Here is a 21,773-nt window from a genome sequence, read left to right on the forward strand (position 1 = left end):
GCAAACCAACATTGTCGAAAGTTTACTCTATATCTAACAATGTTATTTAAGTAAATTAACTTTCCATCAGTCTATCTTCTAAGATAAGTCATAGTGTCAGCATTGTCTCTCCAAGCCCGCTTATATCGGTCGCTCCACTCCCCTACAACGCGTGCTAGTATTTTGCAACTATTACTTATAATACTGATGATTCGCCGATATTTCAAACTTATCAGTAGCTACTTTTTTGGAACTCGTACACAGAATGCACGTGTCTGCGATTTTAGAACGTCGCAGAAGTTAGTGTAAAGATCCAATGTAATAAACGAATTTTTTGTTTAAAAAAAGTCGGTGCTAGAACTCCAGCTTCTAAATTAGTCAGAAAGACAAACTGTGGTTCTATGTTCGTTACAACGCTAATCATGATAGAGGCATCAGATCCACAAATTCATAAAGGTTGCAATTCTCGTATAAATATCTACACACTTCCTCAAAAATTACATCTTGCTGAGGGATCTGTGGTATCCTGAGATATAGGGACGTACTGACTTGGACAAGTTCGTCACTGACCGGGTTCACACACAACCATCTATGTAAGTAAATGCAGGCAGAAGCAAAAACGAGTTGTTGGCGAAACATACTAATTGTTATTACTAGTACATTGCTTCTACACTAACGAAAATCTTACTTACGTCCTGCATTGTTCCTGAAGCCAACCATGTTGTAGATTTGTCTCCAGCGGTGCTCGCACACCCACGGCCTGGCACAAGAGTCGTCTGCGTTGATGGTGGGAGAAATGATGTTGTTGTTGGAGTCCTGTGGAGGTCCGTCCTTGTCGATATTGAATTCGTAGCTGGACATCACTCGGGGGAAGCCGTAAGGCCACGCCAGCATGAAGGCGGTCGCCATCTGTAACGGCGGACAAGGCAATAAAACGATACATTGTAGCAGGTTCTGTTTTGGCAAGTGCAGAAAGTAAACGAAAATTGTCTCTCTAACGTCTCCTAAATTGTCAGTACACAAGTTTCATAAAATGATGATAACACTTATGCGATAACTTACACGTCTATGCATCAGTACAGTTACTAGAGTGAACATTGTTATAAACAATTCGCGTAGATTGTTGTAGGTGTTTACGCTCGTCATGACGCTGCCAGCACATATGCTTCTCTTTTCGAAGAGGAACAAATGTGTTGCTTTGGTTAACGCCTACAATGTACGTAAATATCAGCATTTACATCGACAGGTACACACATACTTCGCAAGTCACTCTGCAGCATGTGACGTAAAGTGAATGAAAATTAGCCACTCTCTGCTCTCTGACGAATGGAGTATGCCACTGTAAGTTCCCCAGTCTCAGTTACGTTATTCTCACAATCTCAAAGCGAGATTATGATGGAGGAAGCAGAACGGTTGCCTAGTCTGTTTCAAGTAGCGGTAATTAAAATTTTCCAAAAAAGGTTTCCTAAGAACAGTATTAGCAGTATAAAACGATTCTCATCTTTCACTCATGGCAATTTCTTCTACATAGATGCTGCATGCATCTCTCAAATCATCTACGTGCTTGATAGCGGGGGCTATGTGGAAGGGACTGAGCGGTTTTTTAGGTTAGAGGGTCTCAGGAAACCACAGAAAGGGCGTCCGTCTCAAAGGGGCCAGATAAAACACAGTAAGTTAGTTGTAGAAACGATCGGTAGTGTAGTTGTAACTTGTCGTAGCTGTGAGGAAAGAACCTGAGCTCTAAACCCCAATAGCTCAAATAGTTACAGGTACGGAAAGCTGGTTAAAGCCGGAAATAAGTCAGCTGAATTTTTTTCAAACGACCTAACAGTGTTCAGAAAGGATAGTTTAAATACAGTCGGTAGTGGAGTATTTATTGCTGTCAGAAGTAGTTTACCTTGTAGTGAAATTGAAGTAGATAGGTCCTGCGAAATAGTAAAGGTAAAAGTTACCACTTGATAATCGGACTAAACTATTAATTGGATCGTTTTACCGATCCCCCGACAGAAGATATAGTTGCTGAACAGTTCAAAAAAAACTTGAGTCTCATTTCAAATAGGTAACCCACTCATACAATTATAGTCGGTGCGACTTCAATCTCAACTTGATATGCTGGAAACATTATACGTTTAAAGCCGGCGGCAGGCATAAAACGTCATCCGAAATTGTACTGAATGCTTTTTCAGAAAATTATTTTGAACAACTAGTCCATGAGCCCACTTGAAGTGTAAATGGTTGCAAAAGCATACTTGACCTCTTAGCAACAAATAATCCTGTAGAAACAGTGAATATCATGAGGAATACAGGGATTAGAAATCACAACGCAGTTCGTGCTAGGCTGAATACCATGACACCCACAACATAAAAAAGACACCCAAAGTACATCTATTTTAAAAAGCTGATAAAAATGCTCTTAACGCCATTTTAAGAGACAGTCTTCACATCTTCCTGTCTGATCATGTACACGTAGAAAAGATGTCGAACGATTTCAAAGAGATTACGTGCCATAAATTAATAGGTGGTGGTGCTGATACCCCATGGTACACAAAACGGGTCAGAGTTCTGTTGCAGAAGTAATGAAAAAAGCATGCCAAATTTAAAAGAACGAAAATCCCCAAGATTGGCAAACTGTTCCAGAAGTTCGAAATACAGTGCGTACTTCAATGCTAGATGCTTTTACTAATTTCCAAAATAAAACTCTGTCTCGGAATCTTGCTAAAAACCTAAACAGATTCTCCTCATACGTAAAACACACCAGTGGCAAGGCGCAATCAATATGTTCACTGCGCGATAACAACGGTGAAGTCACTGATGATACTGCCACTAAAGCAGAGTTATTAAACACGGTTTTCCGAAACTGCTTCACCAAAGAAGACGAAGTAAATATTCTTGAATTCCAATCAAGAACTACAGCCAAGATGAGAAACATAGAAGCACATATCCTCGGCGTAGCAAAGCAGCTTAAATCACTTATAAAGGCAAGGCCTCCGGTCCAGATTGTATACCAGTCAGGTTCCTTTTAAAGTATGCTGATAAAATAGCTCCATATTTAACAATTATACACAACCGCTCCCTCACTGAAAGATCTGTGCCTAGAGACTAGAAATCATCTCGAAGAAAACTATTTATTGACACACAGTCAGCACGGATTCAGAAAATATCGTTCTTGCGAAACACAATTAGCTCTTCATACTCATGAAGAATTGAGTGCTATCGACAGGGGATGGCAAATTGATTTAACATTTTTAGATTTCCAGAAGGCCTTAGATACCGTTCTTCACAAGCACCTTCTAAACAAACTCCGTGCCTACAGACTATCGCCTCAGTTGTGAGACTGGATTCGTGGTTTCCTGTCAGAAAGGTCACAGTTCGGGGTAATAGACGTAAAGTAATCGAGTAAAACAGAAGTAATTGTCCGCGTTCCCCAAGGAAGTGTTACAGGTCCTCTATTGTTCCTGATTTATAATAACGACATAGGAGAAAATCTGAGAAGCCACCTTAGATTGGTTGCAGATGATGTTGTTATTTATCGTCTTGTAAAGTCATCAGATGACCAAAACGAATTGAAAAATTAATTAGATAAGATTTCTGTATGGTGCGAAAAGTGGCAATTGACCCTGAATAAAGAAAAGTGTGAAGTTACTCACGTGAGTACTGAAACCGCTAAATTTCGATTAGACAATAGGTCACAAAATCTGAAAGCTGTAAGTTGAAGTAAATATTTAGGGATTACAGTTACAAATAACCTAAATTGGAACGATCACATAGATAGTGTAGTGGGTAGAGCAAACCAAAGACTGCGATTCATTGGCAGAATCCTTAGAAGGTGCAACAGGTCTACTAAAGAGACTGCTTACATCACGTTTGTCCGCACTATTCTGTTGTATTGCTGTATTGTGTGGGATCCGCATCAGATGGGACTGATAGATGACATCGAAAAAGTTCAAAGAAGGGCAGCTCGTTCTGTATTATTGCGAAATAGAGGAGATAGTGCCACAAACATGATACGTGAATTGGAGTGGCAATCATTAAAACAAAGGTGTATTCGTTGCCACGAAATCTTTTCATGAAATTTCAATCACGGGTTTTCTCCTCCGATTGCGAAAACATTCTTTTCGTACTCACCTAAACTGGGAGAAATGATCATCATCATAAAATAAGAGAAATCAGGGCTTGCACAGAAAAAATTAAACTGTTCGTTTTTCCCGCGTGCCATTCGAGAGTGGAACGGTAGAGAGAGACAACTTGAAGGTGGTCCATTGAACCATCTGCCAGGCACTTAATTGTGAATAGTAGAGTAATCACACATGTGTAGATGTAGACGTTTGAGAGGATACAACGTACCTTCCTGTTGTGGTCATTTACTATGTGAGAACGGAGGAGACAGCCTTTTGGAATCCTAGAAGGAGAGTGCATCTACTATCTGCAGCATATTGTAAGTAGAGGAGACACAGTATTTCAGATGAGTGACATTTAGGAACTACTGTTGTTTTTCGATCGAAGACGAGAGGTATGAATACTAACCACCATCCTCCAGTTTGATCGTCACAGGAGGTACATAATTTGTTATGGGGGCGAATTCCTAGTTTTCCAGGAAAGAATAAAATGTAAAAGGACTTCACGTAGACCGATCATTCAGATGTGTTGACAGTGTAGAATAAGCAAGGGGCCTCTTGAATGATGTCGGGTAAACTGGATAAATCATCAGTCATGAGGGGGTGCAAGGAGTTCTAAATAATAATGACGTAGTTCACAACTTCCGTGGTGCGTTTTTTGGCAGTAGACTATTTTTTATGGCAGCAGACCTTTATGGGGAGATTAATTGAATGTCTTCCACTAGAAAAATTGCTAATCCAGTTTCGTGTATGACCTGTGCTACATGTTTTGTACACCACCTAGAAGATGACATTGGCTCACACCTTTATTGACTTGATGTAACAGGAGAAAGTAATTGCTTATCGTGTTCCATGTGTCAGTTATCATTCTCTTGTGCCATTACAATCAAAGTTGAATGTGTTTTGTTCGGATTTCTCTGTGGACCAACCACAACATGCATTAACTTTATAAGGCAACTGTTCGGACGTCAACGTGGTCGTGCACCTTCGGTGGTGGAGTTTTACGGTGAAATGAAATGAAATGTCGTGTGACTAGGGCCTCCCGTCGGGTAGACCGTTCGCCTGGTGCAGGTCTTTCGATTTGACGCCATTTCGGTGACCTGCGCGTCGATGGGGATGAAATGATGATGATTAGGACAACACAACATCCAGTCCCTGAGCGGAGAAAATCTCCGACCCAGCCGGGAATCGAACCCGGGACCTTAGGATTGACATTCCGTCACGCCGACCATTCAGCTACCGGGGTCGGACTGTAACTGCTCAACACTGTTAACGGCTATCGCTTAATTTACTTTTCCATTCTCAACTTCTAATTACTATATATAACATGTTCTTCCCCATCCAACATCTTATCGATTTGTGGTAGCTGTGAGTAACACAATCATCAGAATAATTCCTTATTCAGTTATTCTTCCTCCACGATTCACGATGCAGCAGTACACTTACTAGAATGAAAGAACGTTCCTAGGACTGCTTATTTGAAAACTTTTGCCTTCCACATAGAAATCCAGAAAATTCAGTGTTCGTTCAATGCTGCGTAAACAAGGCAGAGGAAACAGTTGCAGGATGGCTTAAATAAGCAATTTAGTCGTCCAGAATGTCCAACTTCTAAGGAAGTTCCAGTTTTCTATGATATCCATGCAGAAAATTTTAAGTCTTATACCGTTATTTTTGAAAGTAGGGGCGAAAAGCTCTATGATTCTTTTAGTTTTTTAAAGACCGTTTTAAGTAACTGACAGAACGACGGAAGGCGGACTAGACTGAATAGTGTGGTGAACATCAGTGCTTACCTTGTAAAGCCTTGGTTCCCGGAAGGTGAGGACGTCACCACCACCACCGTGACCCCGCTGGTTGTCATGGTTGTCAATAAAGACCAGAGCGTTGTTTCCGTTAACCATGCCCCACTCCTCACCTGAGAAACAATAGATAGTCCGATTTCAAACCATGCATTAACTATTAATTACTTGAGAGTCTACTTTGGTTGAAAGAAAGTGAAATAATAAAAAAAGTAGAAATGGGAGTACACACTTTCCTCTATACTATAGACTGCTGAGTGAAACAGCCGTTTTCGGAGAACTCATAATGACTCTGTCATAAGGCTTCCATGTGAAGCTATCAACAACAGAACCGAAATCAAAGCTGCAAAATTAAACTTTATATCATTATTTGTTACCGAAGTTGACCAGCCACTTCATGAGGTTCTTCCTCCGGAAGCATGGTGCCAGCTGGGAACCATACGTAAATTCGCAGACTCTTCCCATCCCGATGTATTCCGTTTTCTTTACAGCTTCAGTGCCTACAACAAAATATAGAATTTAATCAATGTAAATCCACTACATAACGATCACATCAGTAAGTGATTCGGTTTTGCTTACCAGGATCGATCACTTCCTGATAAATAAAGGGCCTCTTCCCGCTGCCGAAGTAGTTGCTATTGAGATTGTTCAGTGCACCATAGATCTTGGCAAGATTGTCGGGCCACATGTGCTTTGCAGCATCGATCCTGAAAGATAAGAAGTCATCGTACACCAAACTGTAAAGGTGTATATTTAATTTCTGGCTACTTGCACGGAAAGGTACCATTAGCAGGAATCGCAAATTAATCTCCAAGCAGTGGACCACTGAATTTGTGATTGAGTCAAGGAACTACACTGAGGCAGGTAGTTTCGCAGAATTATCTGCCCTGTTGTGGCACTCAATCCATCAACCACTCACTATCCACGGCAGATAAAACCACTACACGCAGCAGCGGTCAAGTGTGGCGTTCACTAGGTCGAATGACGTATCAACTGCAGGTGTTCTCTGTAAGGCCTGAAGCATTTGCTGTAGTTTATGGGACGTATTTTGTTACCTGTTTCCAGTATTCAGATCACCATCCTATTTTTAAATATCATGGAACTTTATTTCTCAACGACTACAGTGTTCAATTAATGATCTAACAAGGGCACGAGGGCATGCTCTAAATTAGTGCCTCCGAATTTTCTATGTAGAAACGTTTAAATATTTTAACATAAAACAAGTATTATTAATATATTACATCTTAATTTTTCATGTCAACATATTTGTTTCTCAACAGAGTCACCCGAACATATTACTCCCAACGACAGACCAATTTGTTGATACCGTGACTGTAACATGTCTCACTTTATTGACGGAGCCATAACCGCATCTCTGCTTGCACCGCTTCATCAATATCAAAGTGAAGTCCTCAAAGGTGCTCTTTAAGTTTTGGGAACAGATGAAAATCAGATAGGGCCAAGTCGGTACTGTGCACATAATGACCAATGCCAGTGGAACAAAGCGTAGGCTTGTTGCAGCTGTCGCAGAGCTCGTGTGTGGTCTGGTATTGTTACACTGATGGGAAGGATGCCCCTTATGTGAACGAACTTTTCGAAGCAGAAAGTCGATTATAGCACAGTCTCACGTACCGAGTCAGTTACGTTACACGCTGACACACTGCGGTTTGGAGCCTTTTAAGGCAGAAGATTGAGAATATGAAGTTATGATGAAAACGATGTGGAATGTAATAAGGTTTGTTTTATTTAGAAAGCATGAGGTGTTTTCACATACGAAATTCGGAACTATTACTTTTCACCACGCCTTCGTATCAAATGATCAAAAGGTACATTACTTCGCGTATGTTCAATGTTTTCGTTATTTTGATCTACTTGCAACTCGCATACACCTATTGTGTGTATGAAGGTTTTCACTGTGTCAATGCAAAAAAAAAATATTTGTGGCTTTCTTGCCGCGAAACCCGCAGTGTGAGCGCGACGTTTACGAAATGCTAGTGTCTCTTCCCGGTTTCTGATGGCATGCCGGCGTCTCCCACTTATACAGATATCGACGGCCGCTGATACTGAGTAAGTGTTTAAGGAGACAAAACGCTGAAGGCTATCAGTCTCTTATTCACCCTCCTGGACGGAAGCGGTGTACCCTGTCTAACTGAGCAATAATTTAGTACGCCTTTGTGCAGGCGTAGCCTGTATCTGAGGCGGAACAAGGGCACGTGCCACATGTTTATCTAGTGAATATGGTAAACCGCCCGAAAACCACACCTATGCTGGCCAGCAAACCGATCGCTCACCGTTAATCCGCCAAACAGACACGACCCTGTGCCGGCATACCTCCCCGTCGCAGAAGCGGCTCTCTCCGACGCAGTTTAACAGGGGCCTGGCCGGTTGTTTACGTAGCTGACCAGTCACGTACGCTGTCCACTCCTGTCCTACATGATACAGACCGCCGTCTCTCACATCCGTTTGCTTCTAAACTGCTTCTAAACTTGGTTCCTAAGGTGTGCTTAGGGCTGTTTATCGACCTGAGGAAGTAATACAATTACATACGTAGAGGACCAATGCATTATTCAAGATACGAGACAGAACTCATTAAAAGGGTTATTAAGGTTATATGAGATTTCATGTAATATGGTCCCACAGCAGCTATAAATTTTTTAAATGAGGCTGCGTTCGCTTTATACGAATGATCAGTACATACATGTATGTATACCTCTTTATGTTCTACTGTTCGCCTCTTCATTCTGTTAGATAATGCACTCCAGCGCAATCTCTTAGTTTCATAGTTTTCGGAGGACTCTTGGCAAAATTAGTGACGTAAAAGTGACTGTTGTAAAATCAGTTTTAATTTACTTTTCTTGGTACTTCCCAATAATTTTCATAATGTACTGACTTGCGAACGATCGTTATGTATCCGTTCGAAGGCTGTACAATCCAGACTCAGTATGTTAATCATGCAAAACCGCCGTGAGGACTGAGGAAATCATCCCGACGAAGAATCATCCGTTCGGTAAAACACCGTGTCCCACTACATGAAGAAGTACATAACTGCCACTGCACGTCCTCACCCGACATGAATCGTCGACTTTTCAAGACCTTTTTTAAGAGACCGGAGGCCTGATAATCGAGTGGTAAGAGTTCCGGACCTTAGGGCAGGTGCTTGATTCCTTCCACTTAAGTCGGTGCAATCTCTGGCTTACTACATTTCCGACATGGGGACGAGCATTATCATGAAGCAAGGGCAGCCCTTATAGCGCAACACTGTGCAACGGTGGTTTTCGACGGACATAGTGCCCCAGATACGTTCTTCATTCTCAGATGCACGTTAACCGCTGTTACATCCTTTAGTAGGCAAGAAAATAATATCAGCACGTTGGTTCTATTTGGACACATTTGGTAAAAACGTTTCCCCATGCACTTGCGTGGGAAATACCCAAATGCTACTCTAATCCCTTGCCTTCACGTCGGTGCTTACCTGCATCGGAGTCGCGCTAAGTTGCATACACCGATGAGCCAAAACTTCATGACCACCTTTGTCAAAGCGTGTTGCTCCATTTCAGAAGCACAGTGCAATAGAAAGTCTGCTTGGCATGGATTCTACAGGTCTTTGACAGGATTCCAGAAGTGTTTGGAACCTGGTGTCTACGGAGAGGTCACGTAATTCCCATAAATTACGTGATGGTGCTATACGGGCACGCAGCTGGCGCCCTGTTTGTGGGTACGGACCAGGCACATTTGCTGGGCGAGACATCAATGTCACTTCACTATAATGCCCCTCAAACCACAGTAGCACGATTCTGACCTTGTAACACGGCTATAAGATGTCATCGACATAGTGGGTGACTTCAAGCAAAAAGCGATGCAGGTGGTCCGCAATAATGTTCACGTTCACTGCTGGCATGATGGCTTCGAATACCACCGCACATACCATGGAAGATCAGCTCATTGTGCCCCACAGCACAACTCTCCTACGTCCTGCATCTGTGAGCGGTGCATGTTCTCTGTTTCGGACATGGCGTGTAAGGACCCAACCGTCGACCAGATGTAACCAGAAATGCGACTCATTCGACAGGCGACACGCTTCATATTGATCTACGGTGAAAACTCTGTGATGCTGTGCCCACTGCAATCATAACTGACGATGTCTTTGGGTTAATACAGGAAACCGCAGGCTTCGTGGGATGTGGAGCTCCGTGTGCCTGCATCAGAATTGCACTCTGTTGTCAGATCTGCCACAGATCGGTGCCTATCCTGGATTACACAATGGGGAATCCTCCGATCTCCACGTTTTGTGATGAGACATGGTCATCGAATATCATACGGCCTATTCGTTACGCTTACTTCACCATCCTTCACCACTTTTCATAGGTGCTTACAGCAGTAGTGCTCAACAGGTGATCAGCTTCGCGGTTTCAGAGATTCTCGTTTCGAGCCGCAGCGCAACAAAGAAGTGCCCTTTGTCAAACCGCTTACATCAGTGTATTTCCGAATTTGCGGCTCGTATCTTCGCTATAATCACTGTCCATTAATCTCTCTTCCACCTACATTCATTCCTTACTGGGTCACATGTTCCCAAGACCACCAGGAGGCATTCAACCTGGCGGTGGGCAGTGGTCATAAAGTTTTGGCTCATCAGTGTATACGCTGGAGCAACACCCTCAGAAGGAAAGTTTTAGATCTCCCCTGATAATTTAGTACCCGACTGGCCAACCAGCGGCCCGTATGCCGCATTTGGCCTGCGACTGGTTACCATCCGACCCGGGGGAGAAATACGCCGGTGAAGCAGTGTGACTCTCGCATTGTACTCGGCTAAAGGCGCATTTTCGGCTATTTCCGGCGATGCTCGCCTCGCCTCGGGTTTGCAGTTGATGACACTTGCCTGTGAATCGTGCCGCGTACAATGCCATTTCGTCCCCACTGCATATAAACAACAAGCGAATGTCCTGCCTATGGCTACAATTCGATAAGTTACTCAGTTTCGCTTGTCGACTTGCATTGCCAATCTCATTCCCGTGTTTTATTTCGCTTTTCTTTCTCATATTAACATTAGGAAATAATTCTTTTCCGTTGTGGACGCATTAGAACACTGCAACTGTGGCAGTGAAGGTAATTTATAAGGAATTATCTGCCACCAGTAGCTTTTACAGGCATCTATTTTTCCATAGTGACATTTCAGGGCATCTGGTATCCCATCTTCAGTTGTTTACATTTACTTAGATTCCCTGAATGTTGTTTCTTTACTAAAAGCATTGCGGAAGTTTGAAATTGAAGATCTTAAAACAGCAATTGTAAAAGGTGATGAGTAAATGTCCACGACGCGTAAATAAATATAAGCATCTGAAGATGAGGTGAACGTAAAATGAATGTACTGCCGAAAAAACGCTTGATTTGAGGCATAATTTGTAGGCGTGGCTTGTTGGTAAACGTGGAAGAACTTATATCGACAAGTTATCCCATCATCAATAACATCACGGACGCTATAGTTCTGAGTTAATGCGCTAGGAGCGCTACTGTCGCGTCACGTCGCTAGGCGGCCTTTGAGCTTAAGTATGTGAATCAGGCCGCCGTGTCATCAAAGGTTGTGCGTGACAGTTTAGTATTATCGGACGAAGTTTGACACATTTTTCACGATAAACTTGTAGTGCTCCTAGTTCATAGGTCACTGAATACCCCTCAATTGGCGTCGTGAACGACCAACGCCGTAAAGCCCGCGCTCACCGGCATGTAGTACCCGGCTACCCGCTACGGCCCGAGGATCGGAGTGTGTGGGATTGTAGGAGAAGCTTATATGAAATAATCAGAGGGAAGCTAATCGAATATTACGTAATAGTTGTTATTTCTCTTGTTGGTGTGCCGATCAATAAAGAGTCTTATCTATAAATAAAATGTACCGTTTATTAAGAATGTACAAACTGTAAATTCTCTATAAGTTTCTTCTAATTTGTGACACAGATGTTCAAGTGTACTACAAGAAGAAGAATTCTTAGTCACACTCACAAAGACACTCTGACTATACACATAGCTCACAGCTGGAGCATTTTTCAAATGTTGGGCTCCAGGATTGCGCTCTGTGCTAGTATTCACGTCGAGTCGAGTAAAGGTAAATCAGTGACTCAGGAATGTGATCTACCACAGTGTCACGTACATCATGCGTTGATGATATTCAGTCACGCACGTTGCAAATAAGATGACTGTTTCACCTTCCTCAAACTCTGCGCCAATAGCAAGTAGATGTGGAATATTATCTCTCTGCCTCATAAGCTGTGCCATAGCAAGTAGATGGGGAATATTTTTATTCGTGTAAGTGACGTCGAGACTCACTTAAGAACATGTTCTGTGTCACATTAATATAGTGAGACCATACTGACTTGGAGCCATATATTGTCTTCTGATGAGTTAGCATTGTGAGTGCTTGGGAAGCAGCATTAAATATGTGTTATATATCGTTTTCGATACTCTCTGATGTAATATTACGCGAAAGACCGATGAATGAAAAAATTATTTGCAGTGTCGTGGACATTTAGTGAGCGTTTATCAGAACTGACAGACGTAATTTGAAATTTATCTTCAAAGGGCATAGCTATACATGCGCGATTCTTGAAACTTTCGCTCTGGTTCAAAATGGTTCAAATGGTTCTGAGCACTATTGGACTTAACTGCTAAGGTCATCAGTCCGCTAGAACTTATAACTACTTAAACCTAACTAACCTAAGGAGAACACACACATCCATGCCCGAGGCAGGATTCGAACCTGCGACTGTAGCGGTCGCGCGGTTCCAGACTGTAGCGCCTAGAACCGCTCGGACACTACGGCCGGCTTTCGCTCTGGTGCGTGCTAAAAACATTGGCAATTCCTTTCCTTATAAGGATGGGAAAGGTCGTCCGTATGAACTTAACACTGAGAAAAAGATTCCACAAGCTAAGAGCATCGTTGCGTTACATCGTTTATCTGGTGTGTTGAATCCTACTGACTATGTCTGGGTTTCGCATAGGTCACATATAGTGGTTAAGCCAGCATTTTCCACGTCTTCCAGAGCTAGAGACTGCTAAAGTAGTGGAGGACTACCCCAAAGTTTAATCTCATTGACTTAGAAAAGTATCCATGTTATTTGTTCATTTAGGACTCAGCTATGATGGTTATGTATTCGTCAGACATTCAGCTGGTACAAACGTTGTTCTCAAGCAGTGCCGCATACAGAAAGTAATTACTGATTGCCTACACCAATATATTCCAGTTCATTGTAGGATATTTTCAATTGTATACACTTATGAATGACCTGAGTAACTTAAATATATTTCTTGACACAAGGTTGAAATTTGTCCTACTAACACAAACAGTTTTCATTAAAACTGATTGGAACAGTACCTGAACCCAGCAACGCCGATACCGATGAGCTTGTTCATGTATTCCGTGATCTTGCCACGCACGTAATCTGATCCATCGTTCAGATCCTGAAGTCCTTCCAGTTCACAATTGCGAACCTGAAAGTAAGACATAACAACAACAGTTCATACTTATATTTCAATTATTGGTTTCTGTCGTCCGAAATTGGACATCGAAGTGGTGTGAAATGAAAATCTAAGAAGTGTAGCTCAAAAACTCTGGTAGACTATTGGTTCTATCTGTCGTTAGAAAGGTGTATGCTCAACGAAACGTATCTGTTCATGTAACTTCTGCTTAGTATTTCTTTTTTAACTGCATTCGGGAATCAAATGAAATTATATTTTCAAGACAAATATGAAAAAATGACAGACTTTCGAAGATTCCTCCAACTTTAAAGTAAAGACAAGTGTGAACAAAGAGAAAGGTGTACTAAATCACTTCGTACTCTCAGAACCTGTCGGTGGTTTCTCGTCGTCGTAGTATTACGAATCAGTTAGATTAGTAAAATTACTCTAATCTACAATGTTTTCAATGCAGTACCGAAGAGGGCTTACATGTTCTTGCCTGGACACGGAAAGTAAGTCTTGCAGCACTGCTCTTCGTGATGCGAAACTTCAGAGAGTATCATAGAAGCAATTTGAAATTAGTGGTAAGGTCTTGTGGGACCAAACTGCTGAGGTCATCGGTCCCTAAGCTTACACACTACGTAATCTAGCTTCTACTAACTTACGCTAAGGACAAAACGCACACCCATGCCCGAGGGAGGACTCGAACCTCCGACGAGGGGAGCCGCGCGAACGGCGGCAAGGCGCCCTAGACCATGCAGCTACCCCACGTGGCAAATCAGTTGGCACCAGATCGACGGTCCCAAGTCAAGTCTTACATATTCACTTTTACTGAGGTCATGTACACTGATGAGGCAAAACATTCTGATCACTGCTTACCGTGATTTTGGATGCCGATTGGTGGTGTTCCGGGCACTTGACGCGGTAACAGAAGTATGTACATGGAATAGACACCCTAGCGAAGACATGGGCTACAATGGGGAAATCCATTAAGATTAGCGACTTTGACAAAGGTACATTATTATTACGCAGAGCCCGTGAACGAGTATCCCGAAAACGTAGACGCTGGTCGAATGTTCAAGTACTGCTGTCGTGAGCATCTACGGAAAGTGGCAGAAGAACTGTGAAATTACCAATTGGCGCTAGATGGTTGGACGTCCACGACTCTTTACAGAACGTGGGGATCGGAGGTTTGTCTGCTTCATAAAGCAGAACAGATTATGATCTGTGGCATGTCTGCTGACAGAGCACAATACTGGTGAACGCAGAACTATTTCGGAGCACATCGTTCATGATATATTGTTGAAAATGGAGCCCCGCAGCAGACCACCCCTACGTGTTCTCATTTTGACCCAGCGATATCGTCAGTTATAATTGCAGTGGGCACGGGACCGTCCATCCATGGATACGTGTCGCCTTTCCGGGTGAATCACATTTTTGCTACACTAGTTCCATGGTCGTCTCCACAAACGCCGCCACCGACGTGAACGGCGGCTCAAACGTGCAGGGCACCACGGACGCAGGCTGGTGGGAGCAGTATTATGCTGTGGGACACATTCTCCTGCACTTGATTGGAACCTGTGATAGCAATCGAAGACCGCTGACGGCTGGAAAACGCCTGCATGCCGTCATGCTTGATGTCTTCCCCGAAGGCGACGTCATCTTTCATCAGTGTGTCTGTGTCTCGGAGGCAGAACCGTGCTTCAGTGGTTTGAGGAGCATTATAGTGAACTCACGTTGATATTTCGACCACCAAATTCGCCTGATACAAATCCTACGGAACCCACCTGGCTCGCTATCGGGCGTCATCACAGCGTACACATATCAGCGGCTCGTTATTTATGCGAATTACAAGACGTGCGTGTGAGCATCTAATGCTACAAGTCTCCATAAACTACCAACAAGCTGTGGGATCCCTGATACGCATCAGTGATGTATTTCGATCCAAAGGCAGAAAAGTAAGCTATTAAGCAAGTCTTAATGATTTGGCTCATCAGTGTATTTGAATTTATTATTCTTATTTCGGAATGATTTTGATTTAATAATCAAACCCAGTTATGCAGTTTTAGACGGAGAAGCAGCTGCATCGCGAAGAAATCAAGAGAACAGTTTCATACTTGCCGAGTACATTCGAAAAGTTAGCGGAAACGAGGTAGTGTGAGAACGAGAAATTCAATGGAACTGTATCAGGATATAAATGTTTAAGTATCACTCTGTCATGTAGTATATGAATATCTTTTCTCCAAGCAGGAATTGTAATGGAAGTGAATATGTGGAGTATCGTAGTATCACTAGAAATACACTATCTGATAGAAAGTATCCGGACATTCCTATGTAACGCGAAATTGCTTACTACATATCACGAGAGACGTACCAGCAAGTACAGTATCCAAAGACGCGGGGAGCAGTACCATTAGTATGGCTGGTTCAGGAGAGCTCAGTGACAGTGTCTCGGTCAGCAGAGCTCCGTGACGACAATTGATGTCACCTAAGTAACAAATCCATCAGGAACATTTAAGCCATGTTATGGCTGCCCCAAATCGAGCGTTGGCACCTGTAAAGGAAACGCGAAGGAACAGCCACAGCTGAAGCCAAACCAAGCAGACGTCAACCAAAACCAGGCAGATGTAATGGACACCAACGGTGACCGTCGAGAATTGCGAAGGGTGGTTGTCGAAAACCGCCTGAAATCAGCGGAAAGACTCACTCGTGAGACTGAAAGTGCTACCAGCAGTTCAGCTAGGACAATGACTGAGCTAAAACCACACATACGTGTAGTCAGTGCTACGCAGTGTTCAAGTTGCTGTAAAGAGCGAGCCATTGGGCAGGGGATGACCAGAAACGAGTGATTTGGCGAGATGAATCACACTGTACCTTTTGAAAATTCGATGGAGGGGTTTGAGTTTGACGGAATGCTAAGAGAACGTTGTAGTACCAACTGTGAAGTACAGAGGTGGTGGTGAAGCGTCATGGCAACATTTTACGTGATTCGGCTTACAAATTATTACATGTGGAAGGATAAGAACACATTTTATTACAGTTTCACTGTGTACAGTAATGAAATTTTTGTATCAGGATGACAACGGAAACTGTCATAAAGCAGCATCTGTCAAGCTATAGTTTGTGAACAATAACACTCCTGAAATGGACTATCTTCCACAGAATGCAGATCTGAACAGATCCGCCTCAAGCTACACAAAACAGAACACGTTTCGCATGAGTTAGAATGTCGATCTCGCTCCAGAATTGTCTAACCTTCGGCTCTTGAGAAAGAAGGAGCTGACATTCCTCCACAGATATACAGACACCTCATTCATCGTTCCTGGCAGAGTCACTGTCACCATAAAGGCGAAAGGTGAACAGCCCCCCCCCCCTCCCCTTACATTCACGTCCACTAAGAGGTGTCCTGATATTTCTGCTAATATAATGTAAACATTGGGCTGAACCCGTCTATAGAAGGCTTCACCTGTACACTTCAGTAGCTGTTCGTCTAGAAATGAGAAACCTGTAATGAATGAGGCAAACATTGCGTGAGAAAAATTTTTCGCTGCACAGGAAGGAGTCTAGAGAGGCCAAGGATGACAACACAGGAGAGCCGTCATCTTTAGATTAGAAAATACAGGTGCGCACCCATTCCACATTTATACCAGTGTAGGCAATCAGACTTTCGCACTGTATCAAAACGTTGTTCACGACGTATTTGATAAATGATCATGTAAAGTGGGCAAGGGACATTTGCAGGTATACAATCGTAGATAACGCGATTTCTCATAACGAAGATGTGGAAAAACATTTTTTATTTGTGTGTGTGTGTTTGTGTGTGTGTGTGTGTCCCCTTGTGTGTTTTAGCGTGGGAGAAGACATTACACAATAGCTATAAAAGTTGCTAAATAATTCCTTTAGCGAGAAGAGTAAACTGAATTGACCACACGCAGAAGAAACTTTGCAGATCGCTAGGGGACAGATCCTGCTAGACTTCAGAGTAGAGACTCTGGTGCAAGACTTGGTACAGACACGCTTAGCTGCAGCTAAGACGTCACTGGAGACTTCGGTCTTGACCGCAATGAGAGTCAGTGGTAGCCACATCCACAGCCACTAACGCTGAGGCTCCGAACTAGACTGGCACACGAACCAAGGCCCAGCGCAACATGTCGACTACACCGCAGTCGAACGGCCACACCACCGCCAGCCGGATAATGCCTCCAGTAACACTAGTGTCATCATCATTTTCTGGGGCCTTTGTCCTACTTCAGCGCGGGGTCGGCCTTGTTACTATGGAATTGGCGATGTTAGTGTGCGAGAGGGGCCGAATGCCCTTCTTGTCGCCACCCCGTACCCCGAGGGACGGAATTAGTGTATCCCAGGTGCCTGTGTGTAGTGTAAGCAATGAAACAGTGCGAACGTATTCAAATGTCTGTGAGTCGTGTAACTAAGATGGTAGATGGTACCATCCCGGTATTCACCTAACGGGATATGGAAAACCGAATAAAAACCACATCCGGACTGGCCGACACACCGGCCCTCGCAGTTAATCCGCCGGGCAGATTCGATCCGGGGCCGGCGCGGCCGCCAGAGTCCAGGAAGCAGCGCATTAGCGCCCTTGGCTAACCTGGCGGGTTCAGTTAACACCTTAGAGTCATTCACGTTACATTCAGTGTTCTTACAATTCCATTTTCTAATTGATTTATCACTATTTTACGATTCAGTATTAAGGGTGAAATTATATTAAATGTTTTGTAATTGTATTTTGTGAAGGGTATCTGATGTACTATTAATTTATAAATGCCTTGCTCAAGTTAGTAAGTTTAATCAACATTAATCTTAAAAATACACTATCTTAGCTTGAGTTAATTCCATCACTGAGAACGTACTCTTTCGAACAAGCCAATGATTACGTTGCTATAGTTGATACAAGTACATGTAAGTTCTTACGTTGTTGGCGTCTTGGTAATTGTTGACGTTGCAAGGGGGCCAGTGGAAGTCGTTCTGGCCGTAGGGCACGTCTGGGTAGTTGTAGGCCGAGGGTTTGCTGCCTCCCACACCGGTCTGTCCGCCCTGCGTGGCACTCATGTGATTGATCACAGCGTCCACGTAGATCCTGCAATATGAGATGACAGGGTCAGCAACAGTTGTAAACTGCTAATTATCTTACCGCTAAAGAATTGCATCATGATGAAATTTCACAATATGGCATCGTATACGTAGTTCTTCATTCGGTTAGTTGTTTTGCAGTGGCTGAAACACAGTGAGCACATATTACTTCGAGATGTAATACACATGTCACTAGCCTTTTAAATTAGTTACTACAGTGTTTGTCGGTGAATCAATATCTGGAGGACTTGGGATGGGTCATTTACCATGACCGAATAGGATTCCTTTTTTGCTGAGTGTGTAATCCTTAATTTCATCTTCTAATGAACACTTTTTTTAAAAAAAATCTCACGGGAGACAAGGAAAGGATCAGTAGTTTATTTCAGTTTCTATAGCAATGTGTCACATCACCAACAACTCTAATCTTGCTGCAATTAAGAGCTCCTACAAGCCACACGGAGGCAGACTCTGGCTCGTATGTGAAACGAGGACTTGATGTTGTGAGATATATTCTGTGGGACATGGAGATTAGTAATGAACGCGCTTGAAACTAGTTACGAAAGCTTGTGTTCGTTGTATCTGTGATGTCTGGCTCTTTCATCGTATTTCACCATCTTATGCTCAGCTATTCCGGCTGCGTGCAGACGAGGACAGATATATCCACATCCTCTGTCTTCTCTATTGTCTTGTCAATAAACTCTGTCCCTCTTATCCCTCCTCGACGACAACGCTGTTGTCTGAACAGTATGGCAGAAACAGCCACCCCCATCACAGGAAAATCTTTTTTGTCCCTCTCCTTCATTCAACTACCTTACCAAAGTCCTCACCAGTAGCAGGTACTCGATTCTGAAATAACGTCGTTCACTATATTTCAGAGCTGAATAACACTAATGAGCCTAAATATTACGACCACCTGCTTGGTAGCTTGTTTGTCCGTCTTTGGAATGAAATACATCATTGATTTTGTGTATCAGGTTCAAAATGGTTCAAATGACTCTGAGCATTATGGGACTTAACATCTAAGGTCATCAGTCCCCTAGAACTTAGAACTACTTAAACGTAACCTACCGAAGGAAATCACACACATAGATGCTCGAGGCAGGATTCGAACCTGCGACCGTAGCGGTCGCTGTGTATCAGGGATCCTACAGTTTGATGGTAGGGTTTTGGAGATATGTGGTATTAGATATCGACCCACAGGTCATGTAATTGGCGTAAATAAGGGCCCGTTAATCTTCGCACGCAGTGATGATCGAGACGGGTTCCACAGGATTTACAGCAGGCAAAGCTGGTCGCCGAGACATTAATGTGGGTTCACTATAATTCTCCTCAAACCACTGTCGCACGGTTCTGGGTCCGAGACACAGACAATTTCACTGCTGAAAGATGACATCGCCGTCGGGAAAGACATCAAGCATGAAGGGATGCAGGTGGTTCGCAGCTGTCAGCGTGTCTTCGATTACTACCACAGGACCCATGCAGGCGCGGGAGGATGTCTTCCATTGCATAATACTGCTCCTACCAACCTGCGTCCGAGGTGTGCTGCACGTTTCGAGCCGTCGTTCAACTCGATGACGTCGTTTGTGGAGGCGAGAATCGACTTAGTGCAGCAAGAGCGAACATGTTTTCATCGATCAACGGTCGAATCCCGATGTTCTCGTGTCCACTGCAATCTTTACTGACGATTTCGTTGGATCAACATGTGGACATGTAGGGGTGGGCTGCTGCAGAGCTCCATGTTCAACAATTTACGATGAACGGTGAGCTCCGAAACAGTTAGCATTTTGTTCATTCCGCAGAGATGTCGCAGACTACCATCTACCCTACTTTACAGAGCAGACAAGCCTCCGAGCACCACTTTCTGTGAAGAGTCCTGGACGTCCAACCATCTAGAGCCTAGTGGTAGTTTCACTGTCCTTCCATCTCTATCCGTAGATGCTCATGACAGTAGTACGTGAACACTAGAACAGCTTCGCCGTTTTTGAATAGTCGTTCACAGGCTCTCCGTAATAATAATCTGCCGTTTGTCAAAGTGGCTTATCTCAATGGATTTCCCCATTTCCATCCCAGATCTTCGCTAGGGCGATCCGTCGGCCCTGCCTACTCCGTTTACGTACTTTTGTTACTGCGGAAAGTGCCCGCAACGACATCAGGCGGCATACAACGTCGCGGTGATCATTGAATAGTGTTTTGGGTCATTTGTGCATCTGATACAGTGACAATAGGGATTACCGTTGTCGTTTGACATACTTGTTACCCTTGTACATTCTTCTTTCCAACTATATCTTAGTCTTTTTCCAATATATTTAAGTGATGCTGTGTCCTTAAATTTCCTATTCTAGGAACTCGCTACATCGGGAAAAATCTATATTATATACCAATAAATACTTTTTATATCTACGACTATCATTATTGTTATTATTGTCATTAATATTATTATTGCTATTATAACTATTAGCGGCAGCAGCAGTAGTAGTGCAAGCACTGACAGCAATAACTTATTAACTCATAGTCAGTATCAATTATTCACTTTGTCTCTTAAGACACTCAGATCACTTTAATTCTAGTTGTCATATTAAAACTGTTATTTCTTGGATAACTGTGATGTAAAAAGACACTGTGAGTTTTTGTTCCTGGTGCAATGTAAGAGAAGGTGTGATGGCCTTAACTGAATCAATTAAATATACAAATAAATAAAATAAAAAATATAACTCTTGAACATTAATGAAACACTAGCGCACAGCATTTCTCAAAAATAGACAGAAAAATGCATATTTTATTTCGGTGTTTAGTTGAAATGCCTCACTATATTGGGTAGTCTCATGCACTAACCCACCATGATTAACATGCAATGAATGTAAAGTAAAATACATACGCACTGTACCTGCAAATATAGCGTCGTAGTTTCCACGTTTCACCCTGGATGAACCTACGCTCTTTACTAAAAAACAGTGCGCCATGGTCAGCAGGAAATGAGGACTCTAAAGCGGCCAAAGAACGGATATTACTACCATAGTTTCCAAGAACGCAGGGGGAAACTTCACAGTGGAAGCATTATGTTACATTTCTCCAAGACAGCATTCTGTGCAGGTAGTGCATTCGATGACAGTAATAAAAAATTGTTATCGAAAGACTCCATCGAGTTTACCTGAAAGGTCCCAAATAAGTAATGTGTTTACCGAAGGAAATTCAGATCGTGTTTAGTAACGACAATTAACCTCATTGTATAGTATTAGTTCCACAAAAGAATTCGTGCCCACATTAATTCAACTAGTGGGAGAAGAACTGGAGTGTTATTGGTGGTAATAGTAGTGTCAAGCGCTCAACGACAGGACACACCAGTGCT

At 43.0% G+C, this 21,773-nt stretch overlaps 1 protein-coding gene across 2 annotated transcripts in view; it reads right to left on the bottom strand.

The window, feature by feature from the left end:
* LOC124775099 (alpha-amylase 2-like) overlaps positions 1-21,773 on the bottom strand; it is a 78,353-nt gene that overhangs the window by 10,363 nt on the left and 46,217 nt on the right. For both annotated transcript variants that reach the window (XM_047249918.1, XM_047249917.1), the window contains 6 exons: positions 18,269-18,434; positions 13,254-13,369; positions 6,470-6,597; positions 6,268-6,390; positions 5,885-6,006; positions 672-888 (listed from right to left, as the gene is read on the bottom strand). In XM_047249918.1, the coding sequence (XP_047105874.1) occupies positions 672-888; positions 5,885-6,006; positions 6,268-6,390; positions 6,470-6,597; positions 13,254-13,369; positions 18,269-18,434 (872 nt within the window). The remainder of the gene's footprint in view (positions 1-671; positions 889-5,884; positions 6,007-6,267; positions 6,391-6,469; positions 6,598-13,253; positions 13,370-18,268; positions 18,435-21,773) is intronic.

Source organism: Schistocerca piceifrons, chromosome 2 (genome assembly GCF_021461385.2).
Source record: "Schistocerca piceifrons isolate TAMUIC-IGC-003096 chromosome 2, iqSchPice1.1, whole genome shotgun sequence".
NCBI lineage: Eukaryota > Metazoa > Arthropoda > Insecta > Orthoptera > Acrididae > Schistocerca > Schistocerca piceifrons.